At 36.4% G+C, this 22,489-nt stretch overlaps 1 protein-coding gene across 4 annotated transcripts in view; it reads left to right on the top strand.

Annotated features, from left to right (window-relative positions):
• Positions 1-22,489, top strand: part of LOC124407632 (ankyrin repeat and fibronectin type-III domain-containing protein 1) — an 85,987-nt gene that overhangs the window by 14,122 nt on the left and 49,376 nt on the right. For 2 of the 4 annotated variants that reach the window (XM_046883940.1, XM_046883939.1), the window contains exon 4: positions 3,547-3,803. In XM_046883940.1, coding sequence (XP_046739896.1) covers positions 3,617-3,803 — 187 coding nt within the window. In that variant the 5' untranslated portion in view covers positions 3,547-3,616. Of the gene's footprint in view, positions 1-3,546; positions 3,804-19,910; positions 20,339-22,489 lie in introns of those variants that run through there. The other 2 variants (XM_046883941.1, XM_046883943.1) reach the window with 2 other exon arrangements.

Genomic DNA, 22,489 nt, shown 5'->3' with positions numbered 1-22,489 from the left:
AATACATCTGTAACTACATCGTGTTTCATTCGCCAATTAACTGTAACACATTTGCCTTTTGCAACGAGCAAATATTTTTCACCGCAAAAAAATTCAAAATCTCAAACACAGTTTTAAGTTACGTGTTAATCCAAGAGTTTGAACAACGTGAAATAAATAATTTCAAAACTGTCTTTGCCGCTGCTAGACTTTTCCACACTTTGTACTCTGATCTAAAAATGATTAATCGAATATGCTATACACTGTGACACAGTTTCAACAAGTCTAGTGGCAGCAAAAATCATCGGAGCATGATAATAATTCGCGCTGCACTGCCAGCTTGTTCACTCTTGAGCTATGGCTCGGATATGACAAGTCGAGTGATTAAATGCAGGTCTTGCCGATGCCAGCAAAACAGAGTTACATGTATATATAGATATACGTTGACTCAGTAACAAAAAAACGGGCAAGCAAGCACATGTACACCCGAAAACTACATTTAAACAGGTACCTACGTGATCACTCACTCCCGCGTTTTTTAGTCGCTGGGCTTCGCCCTTCGACCCTAAACCTTTGGCGTGTAATCCATCAATAACCTGAGCTGTTAGTTCAGTGCGGCCTTGCTTCATGCTCTTGATCAGAGATAAAACTTTCTTTTTTTTTTTTTTTAATTTTCTTTCAATTCTGGGATCTTGGTTCAGCGTCATAATTCGGCTGATTACACACGGCTTAGGAAATTTTTGTAAAATCTTACAGATATTTCTTACTGGAAATCGATTAATAAACTGCGGTCAAAATTCAAGAATCTTGCCTTTTGTTTATGTTGGAAAAAATTGGAATTACAGTAAAGAAAATGCAGTTTTTCACACACGTGAATTACATTCTATTGCGTATACGAGGTTGGCGTGTGTAGATTATTACCTTAATTATAAATGTTCGTGTTACTAATTTCGCGTTCCACGAAAACATCACAGTTAGTGTAAATCATGTTGTAGCAAATTCACTCGTTCAGCTTTTCGGCTGACTTGTTTTCAGTCCGAAACAAAATACGAATTTAATTCTAGACGAATTTTGTTACAATAATTGGCGATGTATCTAGATAACATGAGAAAATGAGATGAGTTGTCATATAATTCGTGTAGAATCGAAGTCGCGTTTTCTTCCAGACCGAAAATTAGTTAATCGGAAAATTAAGTCATTAATTTATGCATTTTAGTGTACTTATGGCTACTTCGTTTTCGTTTTCGTTTTCGTTTTCGTTATATTCACACCACGGTACATCCATGATTGCGGCATCTGTCGCCTCCGGAATAGGCAACCGAAGTTACACGTCCTACCTAATTAAACGTGTAACTTCGGTTGCCTATCCCGGGGGTGACAAATAACGTAAACGTGCATCATGCACTGTATTTGGCATTTCGAACCAACTCCGCCAAGTTTTAATCACACTATTTTTAAATTTGTAAACATTTTTTTAGAGGATATATTAGGGACTCTGCGATCCCCGATTAGTTTGTCGTTTATATTTTTGAGCGATTTTTTATAGTTTTAATAATGTTGAAAAAGTTTTTGAATATTTCACTTCCGGTCCAACTTAAGGGTTCGCAGTTCCATGCGGTGGAATTATTGTTTTCCTATTTTTTGAGGTATCTTGAGATTTTTAGACTTGTATAAATAAATATTTAAACGTTTCTAAAATTTTGGAAGGATTTTTCAGTATTTTTTACTGCCGAGAACGTGATAGAATGACGAAGAAGGTGACGAAGTCAATTTCACTTTGCATATAATCAAAAAACGCGCTTCTGTAATCCTGAAAAGTTTCCACCTGAAATTAAAAATCGTCGGACTAAAGCTTGATCAAATTGGCCTGAAATGGATTCTATTTATGTACTCATTTTCGTTGTGCTCTTGACTTGATTACTTTGTTCCATCTTTTAAAAAAATAATAAAAAGTCAAAAAAATATGTATTCAAAAATCGAATTTCTGATGTGTATCAATCAGAGAAACACTAAGTAACCAGATCATATTTTTTCTTCTTCGTCCAAACAAGTGTTTACGGACTTTACAGGTAATTGAATTTTACCATTACAATAAACTTGACTGTGCAAGCTTAACCGCAGAGGAAAAAAGAAGGAAAGTTTTATGAAATTTTTTTTCGTTTCACATTTCATAAAAATAGTTTAGGGAAAACTAATTTTGTCATATTTTACCTTTTCCCATGTGGAACAAAGTTAAAGCAGACACGCCAAGTTGAAAAAAGTTGCGTTATGTCACCCGCACTGAATTATATCTAAAACAGTTGAATTCAATTGCATATAATTTCTACAATTATTATTTTTATAACGCAAATGAAATAGTACGATCTAATTATTTTTCAATGCTGTACTTCATGCACGTGCATATAAAAGCAGAAAATGTTTTTCATGAAACCATTCAGTTTTCAATAGAAAACAATCTGGTCGTTTTTCTATTTGGTTAGAACTATAAACAATACAGTGTCTACCCGAGGGTTTGAACACCCTGGAAATCAGATGCACGCAAATCACTCGTGAAATCTATTGAAATCATTATTAATCCGGTGACACCTGATTAAATCATCATGAAATTAGGTACACGAAAACACAAAAAACCTTAGCGATTAAATTAAGTCTCGTGGAATCTTACGAAATCGTTCGGGTTCTTTAAAATCTTTTGGCAGGTCTGGCGGCAAAACGTAAAAACGTAAAAAATTATTAAAGTCACAAGTAAAAGTTATAACTTATATTAGCAACAACAACGATTCACATGATAAATAGTCAACATTGCCTTTTTCACATTAGGAGTTCACATTTTGAATACCATAGATAAAATACAAATGATATTTTATGGCATATCATTACGTATGTTAGATTTTTTAGTGAAATTTAGAAGTTCTCAATCTTACGCAGACTGTATCGAAAACTACGACTTTCAAAAATTTACAATAATAGGGAATGAAATATTTAAAAATTGAAAAATAACAGAGTAAACTGGAAAAATTTATTAACGGGAATAAAGTATAAGAGGGAATAATACGCTGCTTTTTTCCCGCTTTTCAAGTCAACAAAGTGAACATTATGGTTGTCTCGAGAGTAATAAATTTCATTTTTACGGCATGGGCATTGAAAAGTCCACTTTTTGTGGCAGTTTTCGTTCCGTAAAGTGACGCTTTATACGGCAGCGAACAAAGTTTCGGAATAAAGTTTTTATTCCGCAGTTTTTATGCGCAGCTCGAAGTGCGCATCCCACACTGCTGAATAAAGTAGCTTCGTCGAACAGATCGCGACATAACCTCACTCTTTGTTTTGCTTTTCAATGTCCATACCGTAAAAAATATTATATGTGGCATGCCCGTAAACCGTTTTTTGGCTCGGATAATGTCAGTACTCGCTTCCGGCTCGCTTTCAGCTCGTCCTGAAATCTTTACCCTTGCCAAAAAAACAGGCGGCTTACGGGCATGCCACATAAATAGCTATTTACCCCCGTGAACGGCTTACGCCGGTTAAATCGCGAAAACTCTTCGAGTATCCATTAAAATTTTCTTCCAGGCGAGAGGGTAGCAGCACTGGCTCTTGTCTTCCGCGCAGCAGCTCCATCGACAGTGTTGCAGAATGGGGAATGGTCGGAGGTGTCGGTGGTCTCGGAAGTTCGAATGCCATAGCCCAGGGGAGCTGCTACGGCCTGGCCGTTGACCATCCGCCGCCCAGGAGAAGCCCGAGTCCTCTTCTCGGTTCCAGGGGCGACCGACTGAGTCTCGTATCCCCGAACATTGGCAGACGAGTGAAAGGGCATCGAGCAGTTGTTGGTGAGTCTACTTTGCCTTACTTTGTCTTACTTTGTCTTACTTTACCTTCATTCGCGTCACTCTTAATCTACTTTGTGCCCACGAGGAAAGTGCGCACCTTATGCGCGTGCGTCAAGTCGTTCGGATCTTATTGGCCGACAGTTACCAACCTACTCAATACCAATCGCACCTATCAGAAAATGTCCCTAGGAATCCACTGTTGGCTGTTGGTTCCTAGAGACATTTTTCGACACTCAGTAATTTTGTAACTAGGGAAAAATAAGTTAGTATTGTAATAATTGCTGTATGTAACATTTCTAATATGCTCTACGTACCTTCGATTAAAAATTACAAATTTATCATTGAATGTGATTTTATTGTTCTTTCAATTTCGAAGGAGGTACATTTGTAATTCATATTTGCAACTTGTAATTGACTAATTGAAAAGGTGGAAGATAATATTTAAACGAGGCACTACTTTTTGTATAGCCTTCGATTTTATTCGCCTAACTTGACTTTCTGAAATCGGCTGTAAACTATTTGTCCGGGAATAAAATGATGTCGTGAAATCATCGCCTCCTTACAAATACATCCATGCTAGTCGTAACGCCGTTGAATAATTATGCTACGTCAAACTGGAGTAGCGAGATACAGGTAAGGGTAATCGAATTCCTTAGAGCATAAACCAGATTCCAAGGATATGGTTAGCGAATGACGCGGTCTATAATTCGACTTATCAGCATTCACCCGGCTTAAGTTAAGAAGTCCAATATCGCGCGTCCGACGGCTCGTCTGTCGTCGTCACGTCCACATCTTGATTGTATAGAATTCCGAATTCGCAATTTCGACCCTTCCCCACCAAGCAAATATTCGGTCCCTCGTTAGGCGAAGCATCGGTCGCCAAAATCGACGGGCGTTTCCGATAACTCGATCCCACAGTTAACTGACTTATAGAAACAGTTTTTTTTAGCAGTTGACTCTAAACGTGCCGTCGAGAAATATTATCAGACTCAAAACTTGTTTGCCAAAAATCTTTATAGCCACAATTGAATTTATTCAATCATTTCTACAGCAGTTCAGATCATCAGATCAGGAAAAGGATGTCTATGAGGATGAATCATGGTCAAAGTACTGAATATTTTTCAACATATTATCAACAAAATTGTACGGTAATATTTTTCAGGGGTTTGAAATCTACACTGAAATCTCAAATACGGTTATTTTCGGATTAACGTCCACGATGATTACCAAAACTAGTCCATTTGCATAGTAGGAGTTAATCGCTACGACATAATCGCGTACGCCAATCACAATTACACAGATTACAAAGAGATTAGGCACAAAAATTACAAATGATAACGAATAGTTACCAGAATTTCAAGGATGACAAAGATAACGTGAAACGTACAAATGGAGTACAAAAGATTGCAAGTCATTGTGTAATGGATAGCAAAGATAGAAAGAATCGTATAAAATTGTCAAACTTATGTACCTGACCTGGATTACAACAGTGATTAAGATCAAATCAGATCTTTTAGTTTTTATCGTTTGAATTTGCTAGAAAATCCTGTATTGGGTTTGGCCTGCTTGCTAGCTAAGCGTTAACGTCTCTCGATCGATCGATGCCCTAACTTTTTGCCCTGCTAGTGCCAGAACTTTTGCATGATAATCCGACCCGAAGCTCAACAAAGCCGAGGCAAAATTTTCATGCGGGTAAAAATCGATACTATCATACTTTTCTTTTTACGCTCGCTGGCTTAGGTGCTCCTGAAAAAAGCTGCCACGTATTTCATTTTTCCTTATTTCATTATGCTGGAGAGCATTTGCGTTTTTCACGACCCTGTATGCACGAATTTGCGCTGAACGAACGTTGGCTCAGTTTGTCTGACATCAATTAGAATGTCAGTAATCGAGAATCCATTTGATTAAACTAACGAGGAATTCTAGATAAGTCGAGACCTCCGATTTTGATTTAGTTTATGTAAGTATGTCGTAGTGCATCGAAAATCAAAAGACGCGTATATTCTTTTATCTGCTTATAAACGGTTTAGAGGGGTGAAAACAACCCCCAAAAATGGGTACCCAACGAGGTGATTATGAGATGTGCTTAATGGATTTGAATGAAACCAACGCTGAAATGTTTCCATTCATTATTAAATCTTTCTAATCCTTGGTGGTTTCAGCGATTAGATTTTTGAATAGTAAACACGTGAAACGTACAATTATCTTGACACTTTTCCACCGTAATTGACAATTCTCGTAAATGGAATAAGGCAAAGTAGTCGATCTGCAAACACAGCGTCGTTATCCTTAACTGGCCATACAAACGGTATGAATACCCTGCATAAGGCAAATCGAGATCTAACTTTCTTCCAAGAATGTGACGTGACTACGGCTAGACTTTCATAATGAAAGGGCAGAAAATGGCGTTGACAAAAGCGAACCCACACGTGGTTCAGAAATAAATAACGGAGAGATAATCTAAGGGTGATGTTACGGTTGATATACTTGCGGTAATTTGCTGTTATAAGAGCGTGGAAAAACGTGCGTAATCGTGTCAGAGTCACGTGATCTATTAACGTGTTCTTCAACGTATGAATTATGCACTGTTTATTATTATGTCTTATATATATAAGAATATCCATATTTTAATTTCTGATATTTCAATTTTAAGAATCTTCAAAACTTCGGGATATATTAATTCGATAACCTTCAAGACCTTTTGCATCTGCAAAAAAACAAGACTTTAGTAACTTTAGCTTCCGAACGACCGCTTTCAGAGCAAAGTTATTGATTTTTTTCCTCCCTTACTCGACTATCTAGTGACGGTATTATTTCCTTAGTTTTATTTTTGGAAGACGGCTCTTCACGTTCACGCAGCCATTGAACACGCAACGATGAAAATTCTGCGCCAAAACCCATCGATTGAGTATAGTGATACGTGGGTAGTTGAAAAAACTGTTGCTCGGTAAAGTACTAATTTATCAAAAACTGCATATTATCCGTCTAGGAAAAATAAAAAAAAAAAAAACGAATAATAAAAAATTCGTGATTATGGAACTTTGCGCTCAATATAATCTTTCGGTTTCTAAACTTTGCTAAAGCTAATTTTCGCAGACGCAGAAATCTTGAAGGTCTTAATAACTCGATTAACGGACCAACCTATACTTCAAATCTCACACGATTGACGGAGCTTCCGTTATTCCATTCTGTAGCTATACGATGCGCCTTGGAGTTTGGCAATCCAAAGTAAGGTTGTGCATCCGGGGTCGATGATTCGGGCAGACCTACGTGGATGTTCGAAGTTCGCCCTAGTGCCCAAATCCGCGGTTGACGATCCTTGGTAGTCGCCAAATTGGTGGATTGTGAACCGTGAAATCGACGTCAGGTGTCAATATAACCTAGCCTAAACACCGCGTCCACCCGCAAACGCTGACAAACGCATATATATATATATATATATATGTATATATATGTATATATATGTCGGCGTTGGTGTTGCCCGTTGGCGGTTGCGATCCCTCGTCAACGGCGACCCTCCTCGAGGGTTGCATAGTAATTCCCGTCCTACACCAAGGGAATACCGTGCGAAATGTTGGCTTGGAGATATTCCAGCGACGCGGTACCGTAGCTATGTGGAAATCTAATAGAATTGACACACGGGGGCTAAACCGTAACCGCGTTTCAGGCGGATGTACCAGTTATCGACACCTCGAGGGAGGGCTACTCGGTTCGAAGATGTTCGACGCTCTTTAAGGTGCTTATAAAGACACGTTGTACACCTCGAAAACGCGGGGATGCAAAACTCTTATACCGCTCAAGCGATCAGAGTGAAACTTGGGCAGTTAATGCCTTATTTTGGCAAAAAGTGGAGCGTCTTTTTACTTTTTCAAAATTTTGAAAAAAATTTTACAGATTGGTTACCACCCACAGAAATTGGCCAAATTTTCACAGTTGCACTGAATGGATCGAACTATTCGGTATGACGCCACTCGGCGGTGATAAAACACACATTTTGAGCCCAGTCCCATGAGATTTTATGGTGAAATGACGAAATGGCAGTTGATCTGGTTTTCGCTTACGAAGTACACCGAAATCTCATTTTGGCGAGATTTGTTACCGACATTACGCGCATGCCGGTAATGGCTGAAATATTGAAATTTCAAACATGGGAAAATAGAACAGCGATAGATGAATTGTTCGAAATCTTGATTTTCGAAAGTGTCACTGATCAGCAGTCATTCTATTCTTCGCAGTTATTTTATTTTCGCATGTTTGAAATTTTTCTACATTGGCCATTGCAAATATTGATCCTTCCAAGTTTTTACCACCACGCTTCCAACCGTCCAATTCATTTTGCGATAAAACTCCATTAAGGGATTACGTGCGCAGCTGAGGCAGGCAGAAAAAAGAAAGCGTGTAGCTTTTAAGAAAGACGTATCTTAAGTTTGCAGTGTATAGTTAACACTGAAGTGAAGTTGCTTCTTTAAATATGTAAAATTGTTGATTTTTGAGCCAGAGAAAGAAACTTCCAAAAAAACGATTTTCTTTAACCACACAAGTGTACTTAATCCCTTAAGTCGAAACGACTGTCAAACATCGTACTTTTTAGATTTAAGATATTTTCTATTATAAAAAAATCCCCTTAGTGACCTGCACTTTGTTTTATTTAGAAAAATTACGGCTGATAGTCTACAACTTTCCTTTCATCCCGGGAATTAAATGTGGAATAGAATTGGTAGCGAGTGGGAATAAATTCGTAAGAATTCTGCAGGTTATGTCATCATTGATCGTTTATAGAGAATTGACGAAGTAAATATCACATAATAATCGATAATTTCCCCACGTAACATGGTTAAAAAAAAAAAAATTATCTACGAAAAGTGTGACCGATTTTGAAAAATAATGCACCCACTTATGCTAGATTAGGATTTATGTCTTCGAATGGTTATTATCGTTATGCTTATCGCTGTTCGTGGCCTCGTTATCGGCGAAAATCCGACCTTGATGTACCAACAAGATATGACACGGATTATAACGATCATGAATTTGATGCTCGAAGGCACTTCAATGGTTGTTTTATCCTTCTCGATCAAGAGCAAGGATTTAATATATGCGCTTCCTGCTCGCATTGAATGCAGCCCCAGGTAACCAGAATCAGCATAAAAGAAAAGAAAGATTTCAACCTTGCCATTTTGGATGAATCAAATGAAAAGAGTCACAGCACGTAATACTTAGTAGAATTTTAAAAGCATTAAAACCAATATCGAGGACTATTGATAACCTGAAATCTGTACAACTGCTGCAATTTTTCTTACATTCGCACTCTTAAATGTGTCGTTAAAATATTATATTTTCTCAAACTTGATTGGCTTAATCATTGGCGTAGACAGAGGAAAATCCAGGATAGAAAAAGAATTGAAAAATTATTTAAATTTCACCGGAAAAATTACCCCCACAGACAGTAACTAGAAGACGATCATATAAAAAATAAAAAAAATTTTACCGAAAGATACTAGAAAAAACCGATTGCACTATGTAAATTTTTTCGTCTGTACCAGAATTTATATAAGTGTACTATGTTTTTCATATTACCTCTAATGAAACTGAAGGAGTTTTAATATCTGGAGCCAGTCGAAATTAGATATTTTCAGAGTAATAGCGCAGCAAAAAATTTCATAATATTTTAATGATAGGAAAATTTAGATATATTGTAATAGAAAAAATAACATTTTATTATTGATTTAATAATTCTAATTAATTTATAATCTTACAAATATAACAGCTGTCAGATTTGTTGGTAGAACGATACTTACTTATAGGTTTAGAATAAACAAATACTTCCCTAGGGAAGAAACAAGAATTGAACTGAAATCGTCTTGTTTCAACTGCCAGAACAGATATTAAAACTCGATGTTTTCATACAGGTGATAATGAAAACAAAATTCCCTATATAGGGATATTTAAGTACCGATACGCGTAAATTTAAAGTCTGGTAATTTTAATAAATAATTTATTGCGTTTAACACTTTTAAACGTATTTGATAAAAAAAAGTATGAAAAAGTAAACAACAATCATTTCTTTTTAAATAAATGTTTCACTCAAATATATGAGGATATTTGTAACATAAATTACACAAAATAAGTTTTGTGGGCGCAAAATTCAAATCTTCCCTCAAACTCTGCGATTCACTTCGAATTTGAGGACACTGTTCGTAAATAATTAGTTATCCTTGCCACGGTCCGATTTTTTTTTTTTTTTTTTTTTTTTTTTTTTTTAACAAAACAGAATTTCGTCAAAAAATTAAAACTATTTCAATTGATTGACGAAAAAATATGATAGTCAAAAAAATTAAAAATACTGTCTTCAAATTTGAAGTAAATCGTTGGTACTGCAAAACATGTCATCGAGCAAAACGCAAGTGACGTCATTGTCACTAACAGTGCTTCCCATTACCTGATTGATCATTAAGAAAGATACGTAATTCAAAGCCCAATCTACATATTTTAACACAAACCAAAGCCAGACTAAATGAAATACTGATTATCAGGACACCAATTTCAAAAATTCACCAACTTCTTCAGCCACCTATTAGTACATTCATCCTGAGAACGCGGGACACCCTGTACATGAAATTCGTCATCAACAAGCCGCCTCCTCGTGGCAGAACAAACTTCGTCGAGTGTAAGTATTTATGCATGATGAAATTGTGAGGCACCGCTAAGAAATTACTCATTCCCCAAAGTCGAACCAAGTTTCTGTCATGAAATAGTAAACTGTGGACAGGAGAAGGTTCGAAGGTACGGGTGTCCTGTCCACACTTAGATACAGGCACTGTGGTATACCTGCCCATTAGCGACACGTACCGCAGCGACATACCCCGTACTTAGAGACACGCATACGGACGAACCGAGCGTAAAAACTTTCCGGTGGAACCCACGGCAGCCATCTTGAATTCAAATTGACGTTTCACCTTCAGAAGCGAGGATTCTTGCTTTTCCTTTACTCCCGCCGGTTTCCTGCATCGGTAGATATTCGTTACGCCTCGTTCTCGGCCAACGATGTCGCTCTCTTCGAACCTTTCGACGAATAAGATGCCTCGGTTTGAACGCCCCCCTCTCCCCACGAAAAAGGTGAAAACCGGTCGCCCCCACGCCGCAAATAAGAGCGATATACTCCGAGGAAGAACCGAGTATGTCCCTAGGACTTTGGTGGTGGTTCAGGCGGTGCCAGCGGTGGATCAAACGTTGCGAGTGCCCTGTTTTTGTGTATTCCTTAAATTTTTGAGGTTACACATTTTTTGAATGATCGTATGATTGTGAAAATTTTTTTCACGGGGGTTTTTGGGGTTACTGATTTACGAATCCGCTATCGGTTATGTGGAATTGAGGATGGCGGATTTAAGATATGTGTAATTTTCAGCGAAATTTTATAATTTCTTAAATTTTTTACTGCTATCCTGGATCCGCCATTTTGAATTTTGAAAATCTGAGTTCGGGCTCGTAGTCAGCGGCTCCGAAAACCCAGTTTCACTAAATTTTGAAGTTATTTCCTTGGATAGATTCTTGAAAAATGAATTTTTTCGAAAAAAAGGTCATTTTTTTTTTAGTTTGTTCATTTATAAATCTTATATTATAAACAATTATGCTGATTAGACTTTATTTTTATGTTCGTTCGTTACTAAAGTAACTAAAGTGTGCAAAAAATCGGATCTGAATACGTCAAAAAGTAAATAAATTCGAAAAATTTAAGAAAAATTTGTGCTTTCATATCTTATGATGAACTATTGAAAACCTTGGGGAAAAAAAGGGATTGAATTTAATTTTTTGCATAAAAAAAAACAAACTAATGTTTCAAAATTTTGGGTAAGGAATTTCGATTTTGATTACGATACTGAACAAATTTCGCAGTTTATATTTTCATATTCCTCGTATATCTTTCATCTATTAATCGATATTGAATTTTCTTCAAAGGAAGAGGTAATACAATTTAAAGACAATATTTAGTCGGATTTAAAAAAAATCTACGAATGATATCTTGAAGCTCTTAATTTTAAAGCGCTACAAGCAGCTTACAAATATAATAATTTTATAAACTCAATGTACGACTATAGCTTGATAAAGTTTACAAAAAGTATCAATTTTTGGCCATCAAACCCCGTCCAAGATTACGTAAAATACTTCCTAGAAAGAACTAAAATAAACTGAAGTTCTCACGAAATTTTGGGATCGATCGGGGAGTTGTCTGAACAGCTGTATTTTTTTATTTGTTAATCTTCGGAAATTTTGAAAAAGAAAAAAAAACTATTAGTAAAGTGAAAATACTCTTGTAAAGTACTTACAAGTTATAGATTTTGATCAGTTCATCGTAAATTTTCAATAATATTTTCGTGCTCCCGTCAGTTTTTTGTTTTTTGATTTTTTGTTTTTGTTTTTTCTCGAAACGAGGACCTGAGTGTGTAAACCCAGGGGCCCAATAAAAGCTTGATTCGATCCTGAGTTCCGTCAAAGGGTTCCGGAGCATCGTCGAGAGCCGATCGTCTACAAGCCGGTTCACATTCGAGCAAAGCTTTCGATTTTCTTTGAATAATGGAGAACGTAAAAAACAGCTTTGATTAAATCTGCCGCAGAGATTGTGCGGCTCTTGAATGTATGTGTGTCAAAAATTGATGGATCGAATTCCTATGTCGTTTTTGCAGACAAAGAAAGAGAAAGAGCGACAGAGAAAGAGTGAAACGTGATGCGCAAAACATCGAAGATCGAAACTGAACCGAGCTGTAGATGCGATCGCAGCCTTTCATGCTTTTCGTGTAGGTATACACAAACCGGGGAGTTCGAAAGAAAGTCGAAAACCGTTGCGAGATATTTTCACGTAATATTTTCCGACCATGACGGATATCCGTTCTAATTTCGTCGGCGTTTTCACCGCGCCTTCGTCACTGCTGGCGAAAATTATTCCGTTCGTCAAAGATGAAACTCGCTTCGTCGATCGCTTCCAAAGCTCGGCTCGACTTCTATTCGGCCAACCGGCCGCCAGCGCCAGTCGACGACGAAGATCTTCGGGCGGAACGTCGGCTACACGAGCCGCTCTAACGAACGGTGAAAAAATAATAGGACCTGATGAAAATCGGCTGTTCATGTTTCGCCGAGTGTTCCAAGTGCGGATTCGACCTGGGAACAATGGATCCTCGATCGTTATTGCTCGCCGTGGCGCCACGCTGGTCGCGATTTTCACCGATTCATGGCTAAAAGTGGGCAGCCTTTTCTGTCTCTCTTTCTCTCTTTCTCTCTTTCTCTCTTTCTCTCTCTCTCTATGACGCTTCCGTAGTCGAGTGATATAAGTAACGTGTGTTTACAGTGTTTGTGCAGCGTTGTATTTTGCTTTGAACTGTTCTCTGCTGAATACCCAGCACTGATTGTGAATTCTAATGCGCGTTTGGGCAGCGCTTTCTTTGTACCTGTTTTGGACAATTGAGGGAACTGTTTCATGGAGTGTGTATACCTATGGAATCACTGGTGCTGATTTTAATGTAACGAAGAGAAAAGTAATGGGCTATGTAGGATCTTGATTACCGTTTATTTAACCAATATTCGAAGGCGAATCTGCTGGAGCGTCTTAATTGAAAGTTAAGGAAAGAGAAAAATCGACAGCAATGTTGTTTGCGTTGTTAATGAAAATAATGATGAAGACAATTTTTTATATATATATATTCGTCGTTGACGTGATTCTGAATAAATTTAAATAACGTAAACTGAGATACGAAGAATTTGATAATAGGATTTTTAATTAGAAGTTTTTCATCCGATTATAATGTTCTTGGACTCATTTTTCTCCGCCACTGGAGCCTCGTGAATTTTGCACTGCAGAATAATTCTAATGCGAAAATTTAATTATTGTTAAATCTTACTTACAGTACCAACGAAATTCCGTTTTTACCAACGCCTAATTGTAAGATTAAACTAAACTATTTGTCAGTAATTTTCTTTTCTATGCTAAGCAAAATCAGGCTGAACATCAGAATGGGATCAAAAATACCAGAATCAAGTCACTTGGAAGATTATTATTACAAAACATGTTCGGAAAGTCTTGGTATCACAGCTTGTGTTACCCGAATTTGCCGTTAATCGTTTTTTTTTTTTTTTTGTATATCGCATAGTAAATACATTGTTTTATTCACGTTCACTTTTATATTATTGGAGCAAATAACATTGCTGAAGATTTTTGAAACCGTTTTTCGCATTTTCCTAACTTTTGATTCAGATTATCCTGTCGATTTATTATCTTCATTAGTTGAATAGGCCGGTTCGATGTACCCGATATTGACGTAATTAGAGGAAATATTACTAATTCCGTCATGGTCGTGACTGTTTGAAAAACTATATTTTTTTATATAAGCCTGTAAATTATCAGTTATTCATTTCAGTTTACATTGATCATTAACTAATGATTATAATCATAACTTGTGCGGAAAGTAGAGAGAGTGGTTTGTTACCAAAATGATTTGAAAGTTATTTAAATCTAACTTGATTATTATCCAGAATTTTAGTTGTTAGATTAACCTCTAAAATTTCTATTCAATACTATTGTTCAATATTTTTGTTGTTGATAATTCAGACTTCGTAAAAAAATTCAGATCAAACCAAATCATTTTTTACTTTTTTGGCAAAATCAAACCCTTCGACAGACCAAACATCTGCAAAACATTAGCAATCGTGTAAGAAGAATGTCTCGTAAACCTTCGATCAAAACTCGTATCAAGTTAATATTTATGTGAAAAAAAAAAAAAAAAAAAAAAATTCTGGGATGAAAAGAAAAAGTATCATTGACAAACTCGCGGACAAACATCACGATTTTGTTATTTCAAAACCGAGTGGAATTGAATCATGATTCAGTCTGATATATTTTATCAACTTTTCCCCAAACTGAGGACTGACAATTTGTCATAGAACAGCAAAATCCGAATATTTGACTCGAATTTCCGTGCGTCGGGCAAGCTTCCAAACATTTTGGAGCACACAACTCATAAATAAATCAATTCTAAAACTCTACCGACCCGCGGGTTTCACATTTGAATAATGTTATACATGATGTATTACTCTGCGCTGGTTTTTCATTTCCAGGAATGAGCCTGAAAGTATCTTAAAAGCACATACGTATAAGATATTATGCAGCTGCAGCAGCGTTGGTCAAAGGCCATCATCGAAAGCCTCTCCACGGAATCGTGAATAAAGTTCAAACAACAAGCGGAATACTTTCATATTCGCATGAAACAGCGTCTGTCATAGTAACACGCTCGCATTGCCTTCAAAATTTAAATCATTCATTAGCAGTTGAGCTGCGCAAAAACAAAAAAAAAAAATGAATAAAAATGAATCAATACTCAATGGAACTAATGCACTCGTAAGAAAAAATTAATTTTCAACAATCGTTATCTTCCGAGAAGTTAATTTACCAAATCAAGGTATAAAAATCGTTACTGTTACAAAGTTTTATCCTTTATGAAACTTGACTTGACTGATCAATGATCACAATTAGTTACTATTACACCGATAGACAAAAAAAAAGACAAGATTTTCGTTTGCTAAGTAACTCAGTTCAATTACTAGCTATTTCTAAACTGGTTGTATTCGTCTGATTTCAGTTTTATGAGCCATGTAGCAAAAGTCTTAGCAAGCCGTTCTCATCAAATATTATTTCAGATTGGTTCCTAAAAAGTATGACTTCTTAGAAAATGAGTTAACTTCGTGAAAATTTGTTTTCTATAGAGCTCGTTGAGATTCTAGTGTGGAGACAGTGAGTTCGAAATCGCATTACAAGAATCATAGTTTAGATCAGGTTTACTCGTCCTTAGTCCTTTTTTAATATAAGTCTAAAAAACGATTCCCTTATCATGAGTTGAATATGTAAATTATGTCTCGATTCCAAGATTCAACGACTTCCGATATACACACTGAGAGAAATTTCTCGTTTTTCACGTTTTCTTGACTATATTTTCGTTTTAACTGTTACGAAAGAATATTCTCACGGGCATAAAATGAAAATCAGTTTTGTAGCTATAACCATGAGATAGTATGTTTTATTATATTTTTTTTCAATTACAATCTTTCGTACTACATTTTTACAACTATTGGGATACAATTTGATGTTGATAATTGAGCAATAAATCGATTGCACAACGGGTCTAATTAAACTGAACAACAACAACAGATTTCACGTTCCTGTAACCATAAAATTTAGTATAACAATTGACAATTCGATCTGATTACAGTGAATAATGAGCTGCGCCAAATTTCCTTGAAAGTCCAATACTATATTTAAGGTCAAAGTTCGTGTCCAGAAGATGTATTTAAATGAAGAAAAAGCTAACAGATCTCTAGATTCAACTACGGAAAAGATAAACAATGTGAAAGAATTTCTTTTTTCTTCTTTGTTCACATCAGTAGCCTGACGACGATGGGAATTCCCATCGAAAGGTCGTAAAATAAAAAATTTTCCACATCAATAAAGAAAATGTCTTTTTGACTTCATCGACGAAAGTCTTCATTAAATCCAAACCGTTATTGCAACTCTCCCCGTTTCATCAGAACTCTTTGGTAACCATAACAAACGATAGTTTTCTTCAGTGCAGTCCTGTGGAACAGGTAGGAATAAGGAGAACTCGACAGGTGCCGAACCCTACCTGGCAGCCCGCAGTTTTCCTCCTTCGTCCTCTTCTCCTCGCTCTTCGTCCTTCTCCCTCGATCCCTCGATCCCTCGATCGCTCGGCGCTCCAACGATCGTCCAGCACGCATGCCGATGGATGTGGTGGAGGCCCACGCATCGCGTTATACCTTCCTACCTGAAATTAACGAATTTCTAACAAACTCACCTGCCGTTGCCAGCACACGCTTCGATGCACCCTGCAGCCTACAGCTGTTGCACTTTTTGATCACCGCTGCTTCCTTCCCGCGTTTCGATTCTTAGTTAGTCTCGTTTCTTCCTCCGACGGAATCGGCAGCGCCTTCTTCGAGCTCCGATCGACGCGTTCGCGTTCCTTGAAAATTTCTCCAAAGCCTTTGGATTAGCCGTTATTTTCCATCTTATGGGGATTTGGGATTTACGTGCCTGGGAATATCTGACGGGTACAAAGAAACTCTCTTGACCGTTACATACAGCTTTGACGCAAACTCTGACACAAACCCAAAAACTGAAAGGGAATTTTCGAAGGACGGTGGATACTTTCAGAATTATAAAGGTGACTTGCTGCGACGGTGGTTTTAAACCGTGTCACTCTATCGACTCTCTTTGACGATTACTTAAGAGTTTAAGAGCCTTGAATAATTATGCTTATGATTATGTGCCTGCGTGCGTGCGTGTGTGTATTTGCAAGGGTGCAGACGTGATACCCTTTGAAGATTACATGACCAAATTTTATAGTCTAAGGAACGTCGATGAATCGGCTCATTGAGCGTGAATAACTTCACTTTTGGAGGGAGTTTTGGGATGTGAATAATTCAGCATTCGCGGAGGGTGTTCTATTGTACCTAAACATTATCGGTTGTAAGAACAGGCTCAATTTTTAACACGGAACATTAACGGTTTTTTCGTTTTTTCTGTGAAAATGGCTTCGAGTCTTTTAAAAATTAATAACTCAGACGCTGAATCGATTCCGAGGGAATGAGAAAAGACCGTTTAAAATTCTCTAACGGTGTTAATTATTGTGTCGGTAATCGGGAACACGAATTTAACAACACCCCTTACCACTTAATGCAAATAATGCAAACTATATATACGATACAATACATGATATGAATAATATCAACTGAGGTACCAACAATTAAAGAAAAATTTTATAGTCAAAACGTTTAAGATTAACGAATCCTTGTCTTTTTGGTCCAATTTTTATGTTTTGTCTCATTTTACTCGCTAATTAGATCCCCAAAAATTGTCTGAAAAACATTCAAGAAATTTTGCATAATAATATAGTTATATAAAAATTTTTAAATAACATGGGAAAAAATTAATCACCTGAATTTTTTATTTAGTATCAATTATTCGGAAAACATTTACTCGATTAATTGCACACCTCGTAACGCAAAACGTTTCAGGTTGTGCTTTACTCTCAACTCGTCAAAGTCGAATAATTTTCTGAACTTGAATTTATGATCACTTTTTCTCGAGAAAGCTAGACAATAATTTAACACAATTTTTCATATGAAAACTAAACATTTTATTTTTATTTTAACGGACCCACTTTCCCCCACCCTCCTCTATACATATCAACAATATTTTTTCATTCTTGTTCATTATCATTGATGCAAGTAACATTGCTCGAGCTTCCCCGAACGGTTTTTTAGTTTCTCCGAAATTTCTTTTCGGACCGTAAGGCCCATTCATCTTTAAATTGTTTTGAATTCTGGTTGAGTTCGGTTTCAGCTGAAGAATGGTGTTACAAACGTAATTTATGTCTCAATTTTCGCTTCATGGATTGCTTTTTTCCTAGCTTTTTTCGCCCGTACTCTTTAATATGAATTGGATCATGAATTTTCTCAAACGAACCTTCACATTTATCAAATATCTTTCCGTTATGCTCTCCGTGGAATAGAACCGTTCCTTTGCGAAATAACTTGTCGCAAAATCGAGTGACACTTGGATTTCCCATTAATGAAAATCATCATTGACCCGAAGTAGTGACCTAATTCACCAATTTTTGATCTACTTCTCTCACGGCGCCATTGTTATTTCTAGCCGATTGATTCTGTGAACGCTTTTCCATTCTTCTTCAATTCCTGCAGGACAACTTTAACGATTCACGGTATTTCTCTATTCAAATCACACTTTCTTCATCCAAAAGTTATTATCCAGGCGGTGCAATCGTGCTAGAAGTAAATGAACCCTGATAAATTCGTAGAAACAATTTTACAAAGGCTTCATATTGCTTCCAACAAGAGTACAAGAAATCCTGTTCTAACCAAACATAGCTAACCTAAAATTTCGTTCGTTCTTCTTCGATTTCTGTCGTATTTGCTTATTTGTGTCCTCTATGAAACGATGCAGGTATACAAATCAGAGCTAAAGTAAACAAGAAATAGAGACAAACGAAACTTAGGTGGCAAGTCCACTTGTCATTGCGACATTCCATCACTTGATTGCTAAGATTTGCTCATTGCGATATAAATAAAAACCTAATATAACGAGGTTTGATATTAAAACTATCAAATAAACAAAAAGCAAAAAATGATTCGAGTCGTTCAATTTCCAATCCACAACATACGAAAGCAATAAATCATTGAAGCATTGTGAATGCAGGATCAAATTCGTTGACTATTTTTACTTTATTTAGTATTTAATAAACCTTGTCAATGTATGTTAAGTTATCATATTTTAACCTCATCACTTCCGGCGTATAACTAAGAGTAGAAAATTTCGGTAAAACCATGTTAACTGGTTTTCAGATGTCAAAAGAAACGGCTGTGCATGTGTTTTGCTCCAAATCTTTTTCCTCTGTGCTGAAGTGACGAAAAGTAAAGTAAAAAAAAAAAAGAAAGAAAAGAAAAACAGAAAAAAAGAAAACAGTAAAGAAACTTAAAACAATGAACTGCCATCCGATGAGAAAGCACCGTAGGTACAAACCAGCAAATGGCGTTGCAGCAAACAAATTAAACTACTCAAAGACCGTGACTGCATATTTCGTCAGTTGCAACAAACTGGCTTTAAAGTAGAACGCGAACGTATGCATATACATATATAAATCCCCGGCTTAACTTTATCTGTATGTGACTCGTTGTCAGATGTATGTACTTCACCTCTGGGAGTAGAATCGCGTTACATAACGAGGGTGGTCATCTCCGTCATGTGACGTATGCATTATATGCGTCAGTGACGACGGAGTTATTGAAACGTGCCTCTGCCTCTATTGTGCAGTCTTCGCAGCTTCATTCCTGCATCTCGACGTTTTCGAAAGTTGTTAAAATTGTTGCCAGAATAAGCGAGAAGATAATTTTCATTATTATTTTTATGAGGGTTCTCTTATAATTATGTGAAAAGTGGCATAAACAAAGCGTGAATGTGATTCGTAAAGTGTAAGTTGGTACAGAAGCGTGAACTTGGAGGTTGAAGTGAAAACTTTAATTATTATCTATACATTTGTTGCCTTGGGATATAAAATAAATATAGCTCGTTTAAAACAGTGCGTGATGATGAAAAGTTGTGAGTTATTTAATTGCGGACGTACCTAAGGATGTGTAAAATTCTCCTATTGTGAATATAAATTGCAAAACCTTGATCGCTGGATAATTAATAATAACGGCTAATAAGAGCGAGGGGAAAGTTATAAGCCCCTCGTACTTTCGTTACATAATTGTTAACGGAGAGTAATGAAATAATTTTAGCTAGTTGAACGACGTCTGCATCAATTCGCTTAAGAACAAGTTCAACAAATAGTTGGGAACAACAACTACGCAGGAAATTTTCAGTGATTGTTATCTTGTTCGTGATTATTTCAAAGATGGCTGTAAAAACAAAAAAGTTTGAAACTGTTCCCGGAAGCTCGTCCTTGTCACGCAGAAGTTGAAAGGTAAAATATATATTTTTTTTTACAATAAATACACATAAATATGATTAACTTTGATTGTAATTCAGAAGATGAAAAAAAAAAAAAACAGAATATTATAATCAAATTTTGGGAATTAAAATATCATTTCTCACCTTATTTTTAGTGAGAAATTATTGCGAGTTTGGTACTTTTTTTTTATGACACAAGCACGTTATTCTTCAAAGTAGGTTCAAGTTTCCTTCTCGTCGTACGAACCTTTCATGAATATCTTGCGCAATTATTATTACTCCTGCAGATCTGGGTTCAGAACGATTTTCCTCGGAGGTTAACTGATACTATTACACGGACACACCTAAATCGCATAGGTATTATATACGCGAACGTCTGGGTACAGACACGTCCGCCTCGTAGTTATAACTCGAATAATGTTTGCTTGAAATAATTGCCAAGCGCAGACGCAACCGAGTAGAGTGCTTAAGCCGCGTTTGCGACTCCCCTTCCGACCGGAAGTAGCTCGAAAATGAGACAGACTGTTTCACTGAAACACTTCAAAACCATTCCAATCTTACCTTGAACATCGCTGAGTCACGAATGTGAAACATTCAATATTGTAAAATACAAATACGGTGTTTCTTAACAAAAAATTTGAATCCGCAGTGATCGAGTTACCCAATACGTGGATTTACAATTTTTGCCCATAGAAATTACCCTGCCGAAAATGATGATGCGTTAAATCATATAATGTTTTGAAAGAATTCAGCGTGTAATTTAAATTACATAAAGTACATAAGAAATCAAATAATAATTTATAAATAAAATAAAAATTTATATACTTCTTAGTTTACTTTTTTCCATGTGATTGCATTCTTATGTTCGCCTTTCTTCTTTTGTTTTGGGTTCAATGTCCATGCAGCAAGTATTTTTCTGATGGATATTACGTTATATGGACTTGAATGACCACTGATTTAATCAGACTGACAAAGAATTTATAATTCATTATCACATTGCTGTTTCTGCCAAGACTTAAAAGCGGCTTAATTCTCCCGCTAACCGACTATTCTAACTCTACGTAAATACTACACGTGCCAGTTATAACAGATGATGTATGTGGCTATTGGGTGTAGGTTGAACGTGCAAAGTGTTTTAACGATCATGCATAAACTATATTGTAATCGAGGAGAATAGACCATACAGAATTATTTATGATCTGCTTATAGGTGTGGACATTGAAAATGTTCACCTGCAATGCAAAAAATTTATGGTTATGGAGGTTGGTTGGACAAACATCGATATTCTTTATTAACCCTTTTAAGCATACATTTTTTAAATTATCATATGATCGTAAATATTCTCACACGTGGGTTTCTGCGCTCACTGATTACGAATCAGCTATCAGATTTGCGAAATTCAAGATGGCGGCGAAAAGTCATGATATTTTCGACCCAGCTGCAAAAAAGTTTCAGTTATCCAACGTAAAATTGATCAGCGTAATCAACAGCATGAAGCTGAATCCTTGAATCAGCATACATAATTACGATAAATCGTTGCCTCGGATTAAAAAGAAGAGCCAAGCCTGTGCAGTTTTGTTTTAACATATAACCTGAAACAGTTTTTTTTTTCATGCCAAATTTTTACACCTTAAGTAGATTTATGTAATAATAAATCTTGATTCCTTCTGACGTTGATTTTTGGCTTGTGAAGATTTTTTTCCCGGAACATACGATTCTTTTAGTACGCTTAAAAATCAACTGAAAATATGATTTTTATTGTCAACAAAATGCTTCAAGGATGAAGTTCGTATCATCAAATACGATTAAGTGGTAACAATTTGGAAAAAATAATATCTTTCTTGTGTTACGTAAATTGTAAAAGCCTCTTTTCAAAATTACATTCAACACGTATATCCTTCAGCGATTTTTGTTTCTTATCGTATATATATAGCAAGTTTTTCAGGTGGAAGTGAAAATCATTTTTCTTTCAATCGAAACGCCCTAATACGTGCCTACAAGTACGTACACGTGGCTTTACACCTTACATCAACCTAAAATTCATGTATCTACAGAGAAATATTCTACATTATGACCGTGGATTTATGGCCAAGTATAGCGGCACCTTCGTTGAAGAAAGTGCCGCAGGTGAACTGAAATTTTATGGGGAATTCTCTCAGCGCAA

This window comes from Diprion similis, chromosome 6 (assembly GCF_021155765.1).
Source record: "Diprion similis isolate iyDipSimi1 chromosome 6, iyDipSimi1.1, whole genome shotgun sequence".
Taxonomy (NCBI): domain Eukaryota; kingdom Metazoa; phylum Arthropoda; class Insecta; order Hymenoptera; family Diprionidae; genus Diprion; species Diprion similis.
Note: the sequence above shows the minus strand (reverse complement) of the source record. Positions and strands in the feature narration are given on the sequence as shown.